Source organism: Belonocnema kinseyi, chromosome 5 (genome assembly GCF_010883055.1).
Source record: "Belonocnema kinseyi isolate 2016_QV_RU_SX_M_011 chromosome 5, B_treatae_v1, whole genome shotgun sequence".
Lineage (NCBI taxonomy): Eukaryota > Metazoa > Arthropoda > Insecta > Hymenoptera > Cynipidae > Belonocnema > Belonocnema kinseyi.
In genome coordinates, this window is record NC_046661.1 from 114,036,066 (window position 1) to 114,057,079 (window position 21,014).

Below are 21,014 nucleotides of genomic sequence, written 5' to 3' on the forward strand. Positions count from 1 at the left end.
CACGAGAATTCTGGATCAATCTGAAAAATCTCTATCCCTTCCACACACTACTCCTTTCCCCTGCCGAGTGAGTCACGCCTACCCCGAAAGGGAAATGGTTTAGTGGTGTAATAATAATAATAATTATATTGATTGAATTCCATGAAAGGATTCAAATAACTAAAGTCATAATACATAATTTAGAAAAATCAGGATGATTCAAAGGAATTCAAACTTATTGAAAGAGTTAAGAAATATTCAAGAGGTGTGAAAGATTTAAGAGAATTCTAGCAAATTCAAAGAGTACAAGAGAATTCGAATGATTTACAAAATTCAGGGGAATTTGAAGTATTGTAGTTCATTCAAAAGGACTCTAACGAATTTAAAGTTCTTTAGAGTATTTATAGAATTCCTGAATATTGATAGAATTCAAAGAATGGATTTGACGAATTGAAGGTATTAAAGATAATGAAAGGAATTTAAGGAAATTCAAACAGAAATTCAAGAGAATTCGAGAAATCTTATAGAATGAAGAAAATGCAGGGAATTCACGACATTTCTAACCAATTCAAATAATTAAAGGTTATTGGAAGAATTCAAGATAATTCACATTACTGAAGAGAAATCTTTAGTGTATTCAAAGAAATCGAAAATATTCATAGAATTCAAATAATTACAAGGATTTACCGAATTCAAGAGATTCAAAGAAAATAAGATAATTAAGAAAAAACAAACGTATTTAAAGAGCATTAAGGCAAATATATAATATATAATAGATATAATATAATATATATATTATGGAGAATATAAATAATAGGAGAGAATTCAAATAATTAAGGGAAAATTAAAGAATTTAAAGAATGCAAATGATTTACAGAATTCAAGGAATTGCAGGAATTCAAGTTAATTCAAAAGTATTCTGGCGAATTCAGAGAGCCTTTAAGTATTCAAAGAATTCAAGAATATTGATATAATTTAAAAAAATGCATTTAAAGAATTGCAGATTTTCAAGATAATTAAAAGAATTAAGATCATTCAAAACGATTTCAATCGTATTTAAAGAGTTCAAGAATACACAAAGAATTCAAGACAAGTAAAAGAAAAGAAGGGAATTCAGGAGAGACTCATAATGATTTAAAATCATTGCAAATAATTTAAAAAGTTCAGAAAATAAAAAAACTTTATAAGAATGACAAGAAAATTCAAGAAATTAAAAAAGAAAACAAGAAAATTTACAGAATTAAGAAAATTCAGAACACACACTCTTTCCAAGGAATTGAAAGAGTTCGAGAATATTGAAAGAATTCAAGGTAATTCAAAATAATTGAAGGGAATTCTTTATTCAAATAATTCGGATATAATTATATGAATCAATGAATTAGGGTTCACAAAATTAACAAAATTCTTGAAAATTCATTGAATACAAGAGAATTCAAAATAATTCATAAGAATTCTAACGAATTCAAAAAAATTTAAAGTATTCAAAGAATTTAAGAATATTGATGGAATTCAAAGAAAGGATTTAAAAGATAAGATATTTAAGATATATAAGCAAATTAAAGGAATGTAAGATTATTCCAAAGAATTTAAACGTATTCAAAGAGTTAAAAAATATTCAAAGAATTCAAAAGAGATTTATAATGATTAAAAAATGCCAAATAATTCAAAGAGATCAAGAATATTTAAGATTATTCAGAGATTAAAAAATCCAAAACCTTTTACAAAATTCAAAAGAATTCAAGAAATATAAAAAAGTTGTTAAGAGTTCAAGAAAATTTACAACATTCAGGAAATTTAAGGAGATTTACATAATTCACGGCATTTAAAGCAAATCCAAAGAGTTAGAAAATATTAAAAGAATTCAAGATAATAAAAAATAATTCATGATAATTTAAGGAAATTCAAGGTATGTATTTAAGAATACATATTTATATAATGCTGAAAATGAATTAAATATTTAAGATATTTAAAAAAATTGTGATAATTTATGAGAATTCAAACGTATTCAAAGTGTTAAAGAATTCAAAAAAATCAGGAAAATGTAAGGATTATAAAGAATTTTTGAAGAATTCAAACGATTGGAAGAATTATAATGAATTCTTGTATGAATATTGAAGGAATACAAAAATATGGATATGTACTACCGGCCAAAAGTTTGGGTTCGCCTCTTTTTTGACAATTGATTAAGTTCTCTCAAGTTTAATTATGTCAAAGCTAAAATTATGGCTCCTTAAAGGTTTAAATGCTCTCATAATTCTATATAAAATGAACCTAGGATAAAGCCTATTTGTCTATTTTTCGAGTAAATATTGCAAAAATGGTGTAAATTTAAATGTTTTCTTAAATTTGTAATAACTTCCGTAATAATAATATTTTTTAATTTACCTAGGCTCATTTTAAAGCTATTTTCCACATTGTCACAACAGCTTATGATTGTAAATTTCAAAGAAAATTTTATTACAGTGCGAGAACTTAAACTATTTTTCCACAGTATTACAAGAGTGTTATGATCGTAAATCTAAAAAAAAAATATTATGACAGAGCAAGAACTTGAAGTTGTTTTACACTAATAAGATATTTCGATACTGTGGAAAAATAGCTTTAAAATGAGCCTAGGTAAATTAATAAATATTAATTATTACGGAAGTTATTACAAATTTAAGAAAACATTTAAATTTACACCATTTTTGCAATATCTACTCGAAAAATATACAAATAGGCTTCATCCTGGGTTCATTTTATACAGAATTTTAAGAGTATTTAAACCTTTAAGGAGCCAACATTTTAGCTTTGACATAATTAAAATTAAGAGAACTTAATCAATTGTCAAAAAAGAGGTGGACCCAAATTTTTTACCGGTAATGTAATTCAAGGGAATTCAAGGAAATTTAAGTAATTAAAAGAATTTAAGATACTTCAAAAGAACCAGACTTTATGGAAATCAATATTAATTCAACAAAATTCGAAGAAGAGTTATAGAGTTCAAGTATATGTAAAGAATTCAATAGAATTCTGGGAAATAAAAAATTCAAAGAATTCAAGATATTTGCAGGATTTAAAAATAATTCGAATGAATTCTCAAAGAATAATTGAAGAATATTTATAAAAGTTAAATATAGGATTCAAAGAATTTCAGATATTTAAGATAAATAAAGGACTTTAAGATGATTCGAAAGAATAAAAACCTATTCTAATTAAAAAAATGTAAAGAATTCAAGAATAATAATAGAATTCAAGGAGATGTAAGAAAATTTAAAGAATTCAAGTTGCTTCAAAAGCACTAAGATAAATTTATACAAATTTATATTCATCAAAAAGAATGATAAGAAATTCATTGAGGTTAAGAAAGAAATTCAAGAGAATTCTAGAAAATTCAAAGTATACAAAAGAATTAAAAGAATTCAAGAAAATTTAAAGAATTTGAAGATTGCAAAGAATTCAAGATATTCACAGAAATTTAAAATAAGTCAAACGAATTTCAATGAGTTCAGTCTTAAATAATATTTAGAAGATTCCAGAATATTGATAGAAAGCAAGTGGGTGCAAGAAAGTTAAAAGGTTTAAAGGCACTCCGAAAGCACTGAACAGAATTGATGAAAATTAAGATGAATTAAAAAGAATACTAAAAATCCTAGAATTCAAGAAAGAAATTTAAAAAATTGAAGGAAATTCTAAAAAATTCAAAGCATACAAGAGAATTAAAAGAATTCAAGAAAATGTAAATAATTTAAAAACTGCAAAGAATTAAGAGAATTCTAGAAATTAAAAAATGAAATGATTTACAGAATTCAAAAGCGATGCATAGAAATATATATTATTAAAGAAATTTAAGATAATTCAATGGAGTTTAAATTATTTAAATGAGTTGAATAATATTCAATTCAATCAAGATTATTTGAAAAATTCTGAGAATTCAAAAGAATTCGAAAGAATTAAAGAAAAACTATAAGAATGCAAGGAAACTTATTATGATTTAGTAGTAATAAATTCCGTGATTGAAAAAAACAAAATAAAAATGTATTTTTTTTTTTAAATAAAATAAAACAAAAGACTACAAAGTCATAAGAAGTGTATTATTTATTTGAAGGCACATTTTCAAAGCAAATAACATTGAAATGTTATTGAAAGAAATATTGCAAATAAAAGTACTCGTTCCTAAAAGTAATTTTTTTTGTCAGGCTCATTTCATTTGCTGAGTTTCAATCATTCGAGGGTTTGCTCTGCGTGCCAGATGCTCTTTACAAAACGGCATTCCTGCTCTTTGACACTAATGGAAATGGAATGGTTGCATTTGGTACGTAAAAAAATTCATAATAAGAAAAAATATTTGTGTACATTTTTGTTAGAATAAGACCCTATTTAATTAATGGACTGTTTTTTAAACAGCGGAGTTCGCTGAGGTGATGCGAAAAACAGTTTTGCATCAGAGGATGCCCTTTAACATGGACAGTGATTTTCTGAAACTTTACTTTGGAAAAGACAAAAAAAGACTGATTAGCTATTCAGAATTCAGTCAGTTCCTCCATGTAAGTTTTACACAAAAAAATATTTTTTTAAAGAATTACTCTCGTTTCCCCTGTTTTAAAGAAACTCCCCCCTTTTCTCCTTTTTCGGTTTTACCCTATGAAGAAAATCCAACTAGTTTTGGTTAAAGTAGATTATTTTTAACTAAAAAGTTTAATATTAAATACTTAGTATATTTCGTATATTTAGTAATATTAAATATTTAGTATATTTAGTAAATATTTAGTACAGAAAATTAAATGATTACATTTCTTATTGAGAGTTTACCTTTTTTGGTTGAAGGTTAAACTACTTTGTTGAAAATTCATTTTATTGATGCAAGATTGCAATATTTTGCTAAAATTTTATTTAAGCTTCATAATTAATTTTTAAACTGAAGTTTTTTTCATTACATTTTTGGTGGAAGGATGATCATTTTTGGTTAAAAATTGATCGTTTTCAGTTGAAAATTCGTCTTTCTTGGTAGACAATTAATATTCTTGGTTGAAAATTCAACTGCTTGGTCGAACGTTAATCTATTTAGTAAAAAATTCATTTTATTGGTTAAATATTGAACAGTTTTGTTAAAAATTCTTTCTTTTCATACAAAATTTTCGTAACTGAAGATTTAACTATTCCATTTTTGGCTAAAAATTGATCTTTTTGTTAAAAATTCAACTATTACTTTTTTTTGTTAAGAATTTACCGTTTTTAGTTGTAAGTTAAACTACTTTATTGAAAATTCATTCTATTGGTGCAAAATTGTAAATATTTTGTTGAAAATTCTTTTTTTTTAAATCAAAATTAACTTTTTAGACTGGAAATTCCAAATTGATAGATTTAGTTGAAAATTCAAGTATTTTGTTGGAAACTAATTTTTTGTAGGAAATTCTTCATTTTTGTTTGAAAATTCATCTTTTTTGACAAAAGTTTTGTCTTTTTTTTGGTTAAAAATCATTTCTTTCTTTAAAATGCATTTCTTGATTAAAAGAGCTCTTCTCTTTGGTGGAAAATTGAACTATTTTGTTGAAAATTTAATTATTTGGTTAAAAAATTAAGTGTTTTGTTGAAAATTGAATTATTTTGTTGTAAATTCAACTGGTTAGTTGAAAATCAAACTATTTTGTTAAAAGGTAATCTTTTTGGTCAATATTTAACTGTTTTGTTGAACATTATTTTTATCGTACAAAATTCAACTAGTTTGTTGAAGTTTAATCTTTTTTTTTCTGAAAATTCGACCATTTGGTTGAAATTTCAACTACATATTTGGTTAAAAATTCAAGATTTTTATTAAAAATTCATCCCTTTTGCAACTTTTTGGTTGAAATTATTTTTTTTCTGAAAATTCAACTATCTGTTTGAAAATGTATCATTTTAGGTCGAAAATTTAATTTCTATTGTTGTTGAAATGTACACTATTTGGTTTGAAAGTCATGATGTCGTTTTTGAAAAATTCCATCATTTTATTGGAAATTTATCTTTCCAGATTGAAAACTCATTAGTTTTCTAAAACATTCGACTTGCTGACTTAAGAATTTAAATCTTTCTTGGATAGTTCATCTCTTACGGTAGAAAATTCAACTATTTTGTTCAAAATGTAATATACATATATATATATATATGTAATTTATTGTTTATTTTATATATTTTTTATAATTGATAATATAATATATTTTATCTTATGTACCTATACAATATATGCACAATATTTGTATTCAAACGAATTTATTCCCCTATTATTCTCCAAATGTCGTGAAAAATCACCCTATTCCCATTGTTTTAATAGGGGTTTTAATTGTCAGTTTTGACCATTTTAATTTTATTATACTAAAACCACCCTTAAAATTTAATTGTCATTTATTAATTAAATAACATTAAATGAATTTTTCAAGGACTTTCACGAGGAATATGCAACAGAGGGCTTCAAAAAATTCGACAAGGATAGCAGTGGATTCATATCGGCCTTGGATTTTCAGGACATTATGCTGAGCATAAAAAGTCATTTGCTCACGAAGGAAGTTAGGGATAATCTAATCGGGGTAAGCAATCTTTTGAAATAATATTTGAAATTACAATTTCCAGAAAATAGGTTGATCTTTAAAAAAAAAAGAATCCTGCTTGAGATTTAAACAGAAATCGAAGATTTTAGATTTATAAATAATTAAATGACGGAATAAATGGATAAATATTTAATGAATAAACAAATAAATCTTGATTCAACTTTCCATTTGTAGGTAGTTAGCGCAGGCCATAATGCAAAAAAAGTCAGTTTTCCTTATTTCATGGCGTTCAATTCCCTTCTAAACAATATGGAGTTGATAAAAAGGATCTATTTGAATGCAACGAATGGACACAGGAATCAGGAAGTCACGAAAGGTATTTTTCATTTTGCTTGAAGAAGTTTTATATCTTAAATTTGAAATTTTGAAAGTAGAATCTTGTGCACAAGCACACTTGTATTTTTTAAATTTTGTGTACGGTTAAATTAAAACATTAGAATTATCGAATATGTAAATTGTTGAAAATAATATAGATGTCTTATGTTAGTGCTTTTCGTTACAAATCAGTATTTTCAAGAAAGAATTTTATTCTAATACCATAAAGTTTTGGGCACTTGAAATTTCTAAAAATGGTAGATTTCCTTAGTTTATTTCATAGAAAATTATCAATTTTAAAAGAAAAATTACCATAAGGATTTTCAACAATTTTAGGTTATTTTAGCGTTTTACACCGGAAATGGGCATTTTTAATCATAAATGATTAGATTTCAAACATTAAACATTTTTCAGCTAATTCCGTTTTTCGGTTTTATTATTTTTTCAAACTAAAATTGTCGTTTGTAAACAAAAAGCGTCAAATTTGGAAGGTTAATAATTTTTTAACCATTTTTGCATACGCTAAGGTTTTACATCAAAAAATGTTCTTTTCAAACAAAAATTATTATAATTTGAAAAAAAAAGTTAGAACCCTTCAACGAATTTTGTACTATGATAATGCTATTTTTCGTGCGAAATTTTCATTTTCCATTAAAAAAATATATGTTTGTGAGAAGTTTTTCAATCATTTTTTTTTCGTTATGTTGGCTTTTTACGTTAGAAGACGGCATTTTTAGTAAGAAATCATAAGATTTAAAAAAAGATAGAATTTTTTGTACAATATAAGTTAAGCTATAGCGGATTTCAATATATATTTCGAAGAAGACATACCGTTTTTGAACATTTTCAGGTTATATTAACGTTTTTTACGTTAAATTCTGATGTTAGATATTGCGGGTTACTAGGTCAAATAATTTTCTCGTTTGTCTAGAAAATTATTTATCAGCAATCGCAATATCTAACATCAGAAATTAATTAATTAATTACCCTGATCGACAAAATAACATCAATATTTAAGTTTTTTACGTTATTTAAGCAAAAATCATTAGATTTTTAAGAAGATTTACAATTTTAAGTAATGTTTTGTTTGTTTTAACAATTAGTGTTTTATTACAAAACTATCAGATTTTAAAGGATATTGCAAATTTGTCAACAAACTTTGGTTATGTTAATATGTTTAACATAAAATAATTTAAAAATAATTTTAATCGGCATTCTAAAATTCTCCGATTCATAACCCCAGTAATAAGCGTTGAATTCAGAAAAATTAAGAATTTTTTTTCCTATGAATAGGCGATTTTTCTCTGTCTAAAAATCCCCCAACTGGAACAGAAAAAGTGCAAATCCCATTCCTCTCAATCGTCTTAGTAGAATTTAACGAAAGCATTTATTTAACCTATTCTTTATTATTAAATCTTTTTATAACTTATAAATTCGAAAAATATTCAAATTTATATTTTAATCATTTATTTAAATGTGTCAAAAAGTGCATTAAAGAAATCTATTCAAATGTGTGAATGAAAATAATTTTAACTCTAGAAAGACGCACTTCAATTGATTAGGATTAAATTTTCAAAACTTATATTCCACATGAAGGAATTAAAACAATTTCTTACACATATTTTGTGAACTTATTAGAAGGAATTAAATAATCTCAAAATACGAACACTTTTGTGGAATAGAGATATCTCTGTGAGGTGTATCTGTCGGTAGAATTGCAAGGAATTCAATATATTGAAATAGAAATGAATTAGTTTCGGAGATATCCTCTTCTTATAATGACATTTTAGACAGATGGAAAAATCGCGCATTCAAAATAATAGAATAATCTTCACTTTCACGCTAAAATCTGAAAAAATTAATTTTTCTCTACTCAACGCTTATTATCGGGACATTTCCATTCAATGGATTCTTGTTTTCCTGGGAATAATCTACTTTCAAATGATTGAATAAACTTCTAAATGTTATTTTTTTCTCATCGGAAATTAGCACTTTTAAGCTAAAATCATCAATAAAGTGACAAGTTTTCAACAATTTTTGGTAATGTTAGCGTTTTACACCGAAAATGGGCATTTTCAGTAAATAATTCATTTGACTTTCAAAGAATAAAAATGTTCAACCGTTTACGTTTTTGGGTTTATTAGCCTTTTAACCAGAAATTGACATTTTTAAACTAAAATAATTAGTTTTTTGGGGTTAATAATTGTCAACGATTTTAGGTTGCGTTAGCGTTTTAAACAAAAAATTGGTCAAACAAAAATCATTTTTATATTCTGAATTAGATTTGCAATTTTTGAATAGTTTAAACTCTAATGTTATTAAATTTTTGACAGAAAATTGGTTATTTCAAACCAAAGTCGTTAAATTATTTTACTACAAAAAATTTACTACAAAAATTGCTAGATTTTAAAGAATATTTACAATTTTTAACAATTTTAGGTTATGTTGGGGTGTTTCACCTGAAATTTGTATTTTATTTAAACAAAAATCATTATAGATTTAAATTACAAGCTTGAAGAATTTCCACTCGTCTGTTTCGTCCTTTTCCCGGAAATTAGCATTTTTAAACAAAAATAATCGAAATTCCCAATTTTCAACCATTTTGCGTAATTTAGCGTTTTACACCGAAAATAGGTATTTTCAATAAATAATTATTAGACTTCAGTAATTTTTTTAACGGTTTAAGTTCTCTGAGCAAAAATTTACTTTTTCACACATTAATCATTAGATTTTTGAGAATAATAATTTTTCAACAATTTATGTTATGTTAGCGTCTTACATCAAACATTAATGTTAACAATAATATTAACAAGTGTTAATTTGAAACAAAAATCATTTTTTTTCCCATGAAATTTGCAATTTTTGCAAGAATTTTGCAACAAATTTAAGTTTTGTTGGCGTATTTCACCTGAAAATTGTATTTTATTTCAACAAAAATCATCTTAAAATTGGTACTTTTCATCAAAAAGAAATTATATTCCAAACATTTCTAAAAAGATTCATCACTTTTTAACAATATAAAATTATGTTGACTTCTTACACCGGAAATCAGTACTTTAACAATAAGAAGAGAAAATCATTTTGATATCGATTTAGATGAAGACTTTTAATTTTAGGAGGATTTTTAGGTTATTTAAACATTTTTCTCCGGAAATCGGTTAGTATGAACAAAAATAATTTTATTTAAAAAATTAAACTTAAAATATTGTGCTACTTTAGGCTATGATAGTGTTTAGATATATTGTACCAAAATATTCTATATTTATTCTGCAGTTTAAATATCAATTTTGATTAATTATTTAAAATATTGGACTCGCTTATCTTGTCTTATTATTCTAGGTAATAGATACTATGCAAATATAACAATTTTATCTTAATATTAATTTTATACTTCAATTTAAAAACTTCGAGAGGGTAAAAAGTCGCGCTTTTAGCGCTCGTGTTTTCTTTCTAGTAATACAATTTTAAGGTCTAATTTTTATATCATATTATTTTTCAGAGGAATTCCTTCACTCAGCACAAATGATGTCTCAAATAACACCTTTGGAAGTGGACATCCTTTTTCACCTTTGTGATCTCCTTCATCAAACCGGGTAAGTTTTATACATATATTTTTAAAAAATTTTAAATATGTAAACCCTAATTTTATCCTATCAAGGTGTCGTCATCGCAAAAAGGCAAAATGAAATCCCTAAAAAAAAAAACCCAAAGTAAATTATCTTTTTTAAATTGTCGGTACTCTCCTTCAAAAAATAGAAAGAAGTTTTTCAGTCTCAATTGTGTCAGTTTTTCTGATTAATCTGAAATAAAATACTTTCACTTTAAATTTGTTTGAAAATAATTTTGTTCGTTGTAGTCAAAGAAGATGATTTTACATTTTTTCCATAGAAATATTTTCCTACTGAAAATGTTTGTTTACGTGTTTGCGCTGCTTGGATCAGATCAGCGGAAGGTGCTGAGGCGATAACACGGTCTGGGTTCGTTTTATTATTTTAAATATGTCGTTATTTAAAAGTATATGTTTTTCTATGTTTCTATATTATTAAAAGTCACCAATTTTTACTAATTTTTACAATTTGTTCTATAATTTATTCTGCAAATCTACACCTTTCTTGCACTTTGCATCACATCAGTTTGCATCACATCACTTTGCATCATTTTATTTTAGGAGAATATCGATGGCTATTCTATAATTGCTGTTTATGCATTTTTCAAAGCGATGATGACCTGAGATATTGATAATATGATGACGCTGCTTGTGCTTGCATGTAAATTAATATCTTCCGAAAAATTCATCGACATTTATAATGCTTTTGTTTGAAAGAATATCTGTAAAGCTTAACGTTTTTCGAAAAATTGTATTTTTAGCCATTTTTGGAAAATTTTATTATGTCTAAATGTAGATTTCTTTTACTTTTGAAAAACTCGTAGATATTTTTATCGCTTTTGCTTGGAATAATTTTCTCAGGGCTCAAATTTCTTCGTGAAACTGTATTGTCATTCATATTTTTACAATTTTTTTTCGGGTGTTCTTTGAAAATTTTTTGAGTTTCTAAAGTTTTCTAAAACTGTATTGTTCTTTCGTGGAAAATTTTTCTAGGGAAAAGGACTGTCGAAAAAATCTCATGAAGTTCCAAAGACATTCCCGAGAATAATTTATTTTATATAATATCAAGATTTTTTTGGATGTTCCCCAGAAATGGCAGACTATTTTCTCTTTTTCCGAATTATGAAAAATAAACTGGATTTTACTGGAAAGTCTTATTCCGACAATTCATCGCAATTTTCCTGACATATTTTTAAAAACTTGATGGAAAATAAAAAATTGTACTTCTGGTAAATTCTAATTCAAGTGAGGTACTCGGGAACTTCATAATTCCTCATGATTTCCTACATAACTATTGTATTGCAAATTTTCTAGGAAATTTCTGGAAAAAATAAGAATAATTATGGTGTTCAAGTTCATTTACAAAATTTACAATTTTTCTTTGTTGCTAATTCAGTCTGTTTGGCGGGAAATTCTGTTCTCGTGAATTCCATTGGATTTTTTCGAAAAAAAGTGGGCATTTTTTCAGAAAATGTCCAAGAAAATTATTTCTTGAAGTTTCCCTATATTTCTGAAAAGTGTATAATATTTCTATACATTTCTGTTGTAATTTACAATAATTAATCGGGAAAATTTTTGAAAATTTACATGAATTTCCTGTGAATTTTCTGTAAAATGGAATTATTAAAAAGCCTCAACAATTTTCCGGAAAATTTCCTTCTCTGGAAATGCTCAATATTCTTCATATTTTTTTGATAAATTTTCATAAATTTAAAAGGACATTTAAATTCCTACAATTTTCTGAGAAGCTCTTAAAAACCTGTTAATTTCCAGTGAACTTTTCGGCTAAATTTTTGAAAATCGAGTCTTGAGTTTCCAGAAAATTTTTACCAGATGGCTTGATTATATAGTTTTAGAATTATTTTTAATATCTTTTTGTATTTTTTATATGAATTTTTAGATTTTTCTATTCTATCAGGAATTTTCTTTTCAGGAAGATCGTTTATAATGATTTGGTGTCCATTACACCCGAGCAGTATTTCAAGCATATAACGAGAAGACTCGCAGAAATAAAGGCCGTCTCGGTGAGTTCATGAAAATTAAATGATGTCAGTTAAATGATGTTCCTTTACTTAGAGCAACATTGTACCCAAACTGATTATTTTAACATAGAATTGAATAATCTTTTATTAAAAATCTGTTAGCAAGTGATGGAATTTTCAGTATTTGAGGTGGTGGGGGGGGGGGGGGAAGTGCGAGGTTGAGGGTGGTCCGTTTAAGGTGTAATAGACCGTCGATACTGAACAAATTTTTGTCATATTTTTTTATCCGAAAATAAATTAAACCAAGAACCGCAAAATCGACCCTTCTCCTTTTCAAATATTTAAAAAAAATTTGAAATCTTTCTAACTATTCCCTTTCATTCAATTTTTTTAATAACATTTTTTAATTTCCTTTCTTAAAAGTTTCTTTTTCTTGAAATTATCAAAAATATACCTGGTTAGAAATATTTTTTTTGGAATATTTACAAGTTTTAAATTATTTTGGAATCATTAAAAAAAGTTCTCAATATCTCTTAATCTTACTTGTACGTTTTGTATAATTTTGTAGTCTTGGAAATATAAATTTGTTGCCTTAAAATCTTTTACATTTTTTTGAAAATTTCAGGAAATCCTTGGAAATGTCTCGAAATATTTCGCAATTTTCGCTAGGAATTCATTTTTCTAAATAAAATTGACATTTTCTCTTGAATTTTAAGAAAATTTATTCATTCTTTTGAAACCTTTCGGAATTCCTAAAAAGATTATGATTTTCTACTAGAAATCTTAAAAAATCTACATTTTATTTAAATGTTTTTAAATGTATTAAAATTATTAATTATTGTTTAATGTTTTTCAAGACTTCTGCACTTTCTAAGTATCTTAAAATGATCCGAATTCTGCACATTGACAAAAAGAATCTTTTTGTGAATTTTGGAAATCTTTCGAAATGTTTTGAAATCTTCCTAGATATACTCTTAAAATTAATTTTTTAAACAAAAAAAGTCATTTTACGTTTTGCTACGAATGTAGAGATAATTTTTTGCTTCTTTTGAAACCTTTCAAAATTCTTAAGATGCTTCTTTTTTGCCGAAATCTTCGAAAATAAACATTTCAACAGAATTTCAAATCTTGACAAGTTTTAAATTATTTCTGAAACGTTTTAAAATTTCTAAATAGTCTTAAACCTAATTCAGTTTTTTGCAAACTTTTGTAATCATCTCATGGATTTTAGGAAAATTTCTTTATTATTTTGAAGCTTTTCAAAATTCCTAAAAAGCTTCTAAATTTTTTGTCAAAATCTGCAAAATCTACATTTTATCTAATTTGTGGAAATATATTAAAATTATTCTAAAATGTTTGTCAAGACTTCTGAACCTTCTGATTATCTTTTAAAAAGATTCGAATTTTTCCTAAAAATGTTTTCTGTTCTAAATTTAAAAAAAGTTTATATTAAAAAAAATGACATCTTTAGGAGTGTTACATTATTTTTTAATCGTTTAAAAAAATTAAAAATATCTCTTAAACTTACTCAAATTTTTTCTAAAATGTTGTAATCTTGTAAAATTGCAAAAATTTCGAAAATTCTTAAAAACCACATACACACACACACACAAAATTAAAATTGTCTCTTTTATCAATAATACTTTGAAACGTTTAGAAATAAATGCGATCATGAAACTTTTTTTATATTTTTCAATGCTTAAACAAACTGAAAATAGCCACTAAAAGTCATATTTGCGTAGTTTCGCAACCAATCAGGTTTTCGACCACAATGTGTCCAACATTTTCATGATATTTGGTAACAACACTTTTTTATGGATAGGAACTCCCACATTTTTCAACCTTCTTATTTTATAAATAAATTTTAATTCATAAAATTCCTAAATTAAAAAAAATTACTTTTTAGAGTCCCGAAGAGCGTGGAGTCCTTGTACAAATTCTAGAAAGCAGCTACAGGTTCGTGCTCGGATCCGTCGGTGGAGGTGCGTCGTACATTTTAAAATTAATTCGTCTGTCACTTTTAAAATAATTCGGAAAAAAATCTGTAATTTTTAAAATAGCAGCTAAAATTAAAAAAAAGTGTATTTACAATGAAGGCAATTTTATGTTTAGCTGTGGGAGCAACTGCAGTCTATCCAATTGATTTGGTGAAGACTCGAATGCAAAATCAGAGGACGGGTTCCTTCATTGGTGAATTAATGTACAAAAATAGTTTCGACTGTTGCAAAAAGGTTCGAATCAAAAACTCTCTCTTTGACATCACGTTTTTTTACATAAAACTATGATTTTTTTCTAACAGGTAATTCGGCACGAGGGATTCTTCGGACTTTACCGAGGGCTGGTACCACAATTGATGGGAGTTGCTCCGGAGAAAGCTATCAAACTAACAGTTAATGATTTCGTAAGGGATAAATTTATGGACAAAAATGGAAATCTACCAATCTCTGGAGAAATTCTTTCCGGCGCTTGTGTAAGTTTGTCGAAATATTTCAAATTGAAAGAACTTAAATCAAATACTTTCGAATTATAAGTGATCAAAATGAAACAATTTCAAATCGAAAGCGTTTAATATATATAACTTTTAAAAAATGTTCTTTCAGTGATTTCAATGTTTCATTTTTAATCTATTGAATTCATATTCTAATAAAATTTAAATTTAAACTTTATATTTCAAAAACTTTAATTTTAAATTATACAATTAAAAGGCTTCCGATTCCATATTCTGTAAATAATCTAATTTTGAAAGCGTAATGTTTTAAATTTCTTAATTTAATCTAAAATTTAAAAATTCCACATTTAAATACTTAGTACAATTTTTTAAGTTTTACTAAAAACTAAACAAGATAATTTTTCAACAAAAAATAGAATAGTTAAATTTTGAGTCGAAAAAATGAAGATAAAAAATTAATTTTCAACAGAATGATAAATTTTCAACTAAAAAATATGATTTGCTGTGAAATAATATGAGTTTTCTAAAAACACACGATTTTTCGACAAAAATACGTATATTTATAAAAAAAAATGGAATAATTCAATTTTAAACGAAAGAAATGAATGTTTTTAAACTAAAAAAGATAATTTTTCATGAAAAACGTGAATATTAGTTATATTTTCAGTTTAAAAACTTGTGTTTGAACCAAAAACAACAAGATTCATACATGAATTATTTGATTTAATAGACCTACATTTTTAATTCGACTAGAAGAAAACACGCGTGCTACACGCACGATTATTCTTTTTTTAGTCTCGCACAATTTTTAAATCAAAATATAATATTGATAACATTTTGATATATAATAGTATCTATTATTTCAAATAATGGACAAGAAAAACAAGAACAACATTTTTTATAATTGATGGAAATAGATATCTTAACTTTAAATTAAAATTTTTATCAATTGTAAATTTTATTTTCGAATTATGATGATTTTTGTTCAAAATAACTGATGTTTTTGAAAGTCTAATTATTTTCACTGAAAACGATATCATAACACTTGTTTAAAATAGTCAGTTTTATTTTAAACCGAATATCTTTCTGTTAAAAACTGCTGATTCTCTGTTAAAAATAAATAAAATCTATATTGAAACGTCAATATAACCTAAAATTGTTAGAAAGTTGTGAATCTTCGTTAAAATATAATGATTCTTGAACGAAAATTTAAATTTATATTTCAATATCGTTTTATGGTTGAAAATGCCGCTATATATTAAAAAATACCGATTCCCGGTGAAAACCAGCTAACAAAACCTAAAATTGTACAAAAAACGGCATCTTCTGTCAAATTTAATGATTTTTTCCCTGAAAATACTGATTTCCGGTACAAAACGCCAAAATAGCCTAAAATTGTTCAAAAGTTTTGAACAGTTCACAATCCGAAATTCTTCAAGGTAATAAATTTTATTTTTTTAAATCGATCGATTTTTTATGTATTTCAACTTGGTATTTCTAATTTTGCTATTTCACAAATAATTGCAAGGTAAGTTAGAAGTATAACTACAAAGTAAGATAAAAAATTTTTTCTTCTATCTGAAGCCAACAAAAAAATTTCCGAATTCTAAATCTTCATTGGAATATTATATGATTTTAATGTTATAATTTTTAATTGTAACTCTTGAATATTGTAGAACTTTTAATTGCGTAAATGTTTAAAATTTAATAATTTTAATTCATCAAATTTACAATAAAAAATTGTGCAAGTTTTATGTTTAATAATTAAACTTTCTGTAATTCTGACGACTTAAAAGGGAAATTTCATAAATTTGGAAGATTTGGAATAAAAAAATCTAGCTTTTTATTCATTTTGGATCTTCAAAATAATTAAAATCACCTCGATTTAAGAATTTTTATTCATATATTTTTAAAGTGGAAGAATTTTTTAATGCAAATTGTTAATATTGAAAAATTTTTCATTGAAAATCTTAAAAATAGTAGAATATTACATTTTAAATATATACAATTTTAGAAATTTCAATAGTAAATTTTCTGAATTGCAGAGATTTCAATTTAAAAAGTTTAAAATTAAACATTATAAAAGTTTTAAGTTTTACAATTAAAAATTCTGCAATTTTGATGCCTTACAGTCGAAATTTCTTCAATTTTATAGATTTAGAATTGAAAACTTGACTTTTAATTTCTAAAATCATTTAAATTTAAGAATTTTTATCAAATTTATTCATTTTAAAATTCAGGAATTTCAATCAAAAATTTTCAAATTCGTAGAACTTTGAACTATAAATCCTTGAAAATGATATTTTAATTTTTACAATTTACCATGTAAAATTTTGTAATTTAGATACTTTAAATTCAGAATTTCTTTAATTTAGAAGATTCAGAAATAAAAAAGTTGAATTTTGAAGTTCAAAATTATCCAAGTTTGAGAATTTTTATTTATACATATTCAAAATTAAAGCGTTTTTATTGTAAATTTTTAAAATTGAACATTTTGAAACTTGAAGAATTTCTTATTGCAAATCTTCAAGATTGAACGATTTAAAAAAATGTTATAAAGTAAAGACATTTAAAATATAAATATTGAAAAATCAATCATCGTAATTCTATATTTTTAAAATTTAAGAATTTCGAATTTTTCAAAATGGCAGAACTTTGAATCTAAAAAAATCATTAAAATTTAAGAATTAATATTATTACGATTCTAAAATTGTAGAATTTTCATTTCAATTTTGCTATGATATATATTCAAAATAAAAAAATTCAATTGCAGTATTAATAATAACAATTTTTGTAATTATGACTATGTAAATTACAAATTTTATCAATTTGGAAGATTTAGAATTAAAAACTCTTGAGTTTTGATCCTCAACATCATAAGAATCATCCCAATTTAAGTATTTTTATTTATAAATTTTTAAAATTGTAGAATTTAAACTGCAAGTTGTTAAGCTTGATTAATTTTTAATTGTAAATCTTCAAAATTGTAAGAATTTTAATTTGGAAAAATTACGATTAAAATTATGCACGTTTAAGTTTTACAAATAAAATTTTGGTAATTTAAATGCGTAACATGAGAAATTTCAAATTGCAAATCTTGAAAATTGAAGAATGTCCAATTGTAAATTATATAAATGTACCTATTCCAAAAAATTGTTCCCAATTAAATATCTTAAAAATATACATCTCGATACTTTTATAATTTTTCATTCTGTATTTTCAAAATTTAAGAATGTTCAATTTTAACTCTTCAAAGTTGCAAAACTATAAAATGTAAATTTTTTAATTGAAGAGTTTTTAATTTTGACAACTAATAATTAAAATTTTATATAATTTTAATGATTTGTATTAGTAATTTCTTCAGTTTTGAAGATTTAGTATTGAAAATTTGATTTTTAATTTCCAAAATCATGCAAATTTAAGAATTTAGATTTACACGTTTTTAAAATTGAAGAGTTTTCAATCGTAAATATTCAAAATTAAACTATTTAGAAGAAAACTTTATGATTTTACACCATAAATTCTATATGGGTCATTGCATGGGAGATATGATTTTTCAAAATTTGGTAATCGGGAAATATTATTTGTTTTCAACCGCTCACTGTAAAAGAAGTTTTGAAAAGAAAAAATTATTATAGTACTTAAAGTACACATTTACCCACAAGCTTTGCAAAATAGTATAACATACCTCCTGTTTTCTTATAACAATATAGTGCATTTTTATAAACAACTTCATTTATTTTGAACTTGGAACATTTTTTTACCTTTAAAATTTGTGTTCAAGTTTCTGAAATATGCAGGAAAAATTTGAGAATGGTGAAATGAAATAATATAATTTTCTATTATTCCTAGGCTGGAGCATCTCAAGTGGTTTTCACGAATCCTCTCGAAATTGTCAAAATCCGATTGCAAGTTGCTGGAGAAATTGCTGGAGGACAAAAAGTCAGAGCTTGGGCGGTGGTGAAAGAATTGGGACTTTTTGGATTGTACAAAGTAATTATACAAAAATTCGAACCTATTTTTGTTGTATCGCTTAATATATAAATATTTTTTTTATACAAATGTCAATTGAAAATTGCTTAAAATGTAACATCTTATCAAAATTGACTTCTATTTTTCGTTGTTTATACATTAAAATAATTGTTTTATGAATTTTTCAGGGGGCGAGAGCCTGTTTATTGAGAGACGTGCCCTTTAGTGCAATTTATTTCCCGATGTACGCCCACACAAAATCGAGAATGGCAGACGAGGGAGGATATAATACACCTTTATCGTGTCTCCTTTCCGGTGCGATAGCGGGAGTGCCTGCTGCGGCACTTGTCACGCCTGCTGACGTCATTAAGACTCGCTTACAGGTCGATATCCATATATTTTAATTAATTTTATAATCATTTAAATTAAATTAAAATTGTTTAAAATTTAAAATCTACTAGAAAGCAATCACTTACACTGCGTGCGCGATTCTTATTTTTTGTCTGACGCGCTTTTTTAATTAAAATATAAATTTATTGTTAACGTTGTTAACTTATTGTTCTTTTATTGCATGTAGTATCTTAAGTCTCATATATCACGAAAGAAAAGCATAGACGTTTTGAATAATTGATGAAAATTGATATTTTAGGTGATGAATCTTAAAAAAAAAATTTATCACAGCGGTTCAAGTTTCCACCAATTACTTGAATTTTCAACCTAGAAAGAGGAATTTTCAAGATACTTGATTGTTGATAGTTGATACTTCAATCAAAAAATATTTCTATTTTATATCAGGAATCTGTAGATTAAACGAAAATAGTGGAATTTTCAAGAATATAATTAAATCATCAAACAAAAGAGTTTTTTTTCTAAATAAAAATGTACAGTTTTAACCAAAAAAGATGAAATCGTCAACGAGAAAATTAATATTCTATCAAGAAAGACTAATTTGCAACAAAATAATTAAGTTTAAAGCAAGTAGTTGAATTTTCAACAAAAAATGGAATAAATAGAATTTTAGTTAAAAAAATTATCTAGACAAATTATTTCAAACAAAACAGAGAAATTTTTTACCCAAAAAGACGAGTTTTCAACAAAATAATAAATTTTTAAATAAAAAGATAAATTTCTAAACAAAAATTTTTCAACCACAGAGACGAATCTATTCTGAAAAAATGAATTTAAACAAATTTTGAACGAAATAGATAAATATCCAACTAAAAAGGCCAATTTCCAAACAACAAAAAACAAATTTTCTATCAAATAATTAAATTTTTGGCGTAGGAGATGAATCCTTGACAAATAAAAAAATTTTTGGAATTAAAAATGTAATAGTTGACACTTAAACCAAAAAATATTTTTACTTTATATCTGAAACAGTTTAATTCAACCAAAAAACGTATAAATTTCAAGAAAATAATTTAATCACCATCAAAAAGTGATTAATTTTCAACTAATAAATATATAAAAAAAAACATTTCTGAAATAAGATATTTAGTTGAAAATTCAACATTTTTATTAAAAGTTATTCTTATCGGTTGAAAATTTAATTGTTTTGTGGAAAAAATCGTCTTTTTGGCTAGAAAAATTAAGCAATCTGGTTTCATTTTTGTTTAAAAATTTATCATTTTCAGTAGAAAATGCATGTACTTTGTTTTAAAAAAAATTTGTTGTGGAGAATTAATCCTTTTGATTGTAAATATAACTATTTTGTTGAGACTTTATGTATTTTATTGAAAATAATAATTTTTTGGGAGAAAATCAATTTCTTTGTAAATAATGCAATTGTTTGATTGGAAATTAATCTGTTTTAGTTAAGGATTAAAGTTTTTGTTAAACATTCTTTTTTATTAGTTGAAATTTTTGCTAACTACAAATTTAATTAATCCATTGAATATTCAACTGTTTGATTAGAAATGAACTGTTTTGTTGAAAATTAATTATTTTGATTTAAAAATCCATCTCTTTTGTTAGAAATTTAATCTTTGTTGTTAAAAATGAAAATGCTTGGTTCAAAATGAATCTGTTTCGGTTGAGGATTCATTTATTGTATTTAAAATTCGTTCTTTTCGGTTCGATTCAACGGGTTTTGATCAAATTGAGGTTGTGAAAATCACCGTTGAATATTATTTAAAATTAAACAAACA

At 24.9% G+C, this 21,014-nt stretch overlaps 1 protein-coding gene across 4 annotated transcripts in view; it reads left to right on the forward strand.

Moving 5' to 3' along the window:
- Positions 1–21,014, forward strand: part of LOC117173472 (calcium-binding mitochondrial carrier protein Aralar1) — an 88,718-nt gene that overhangs the window by 61,617 nt on the left and 6,087 nt on the right. For 3 of the 4 annotated variants that reach the window (XM_033362068.1, XM_033362072.1, XM_033362069.1), the window contains 12 exons: positions 4,158–4,273; positions 4,366–4,505; positions 6,375–6,521; positions 6,717–6,858; positions 10,357–10,450; positions 10,799–10,834; positions 12,398–12,488; positions 14,353–14,428; positions 14,559–14,677; positions 14,746–14,916; positions 18,748–18,888; positions 19,056–19,250. In XM_033362068.1, coding sequence (XP_033217959.1) covers positions 4,158–4,273; positions 4,366–4,505; positions 6,375–6,521; positions 6,717–6,858; positions 10,357–10,450; positions 10,799–10,834; positions 12,398–12,488; positions 14,353–14,428; positions 14,559–14,677; positions 14,746–14,916; positions 18,748–18,888; positions 19,056–19,250 — 1,468 coding nt within the window. The remainder of the gene's footprint in view (positions 1–4,157; positions 4,274–4,365; positions 4,506–6,374; positions 6,522–6,716; positions 6,859–10,356; positions 10,451–10,798; positions 10,835–12,397; positions 12,489–14,352; positions 14,429–14,558; positions 14,678–14,745; positions 14,917–18,747; positions 18,889–19,055; positions 19,251–21,014) is intronic. The other variant, XM_033362070.1, reaches the window with a different exon arrangement.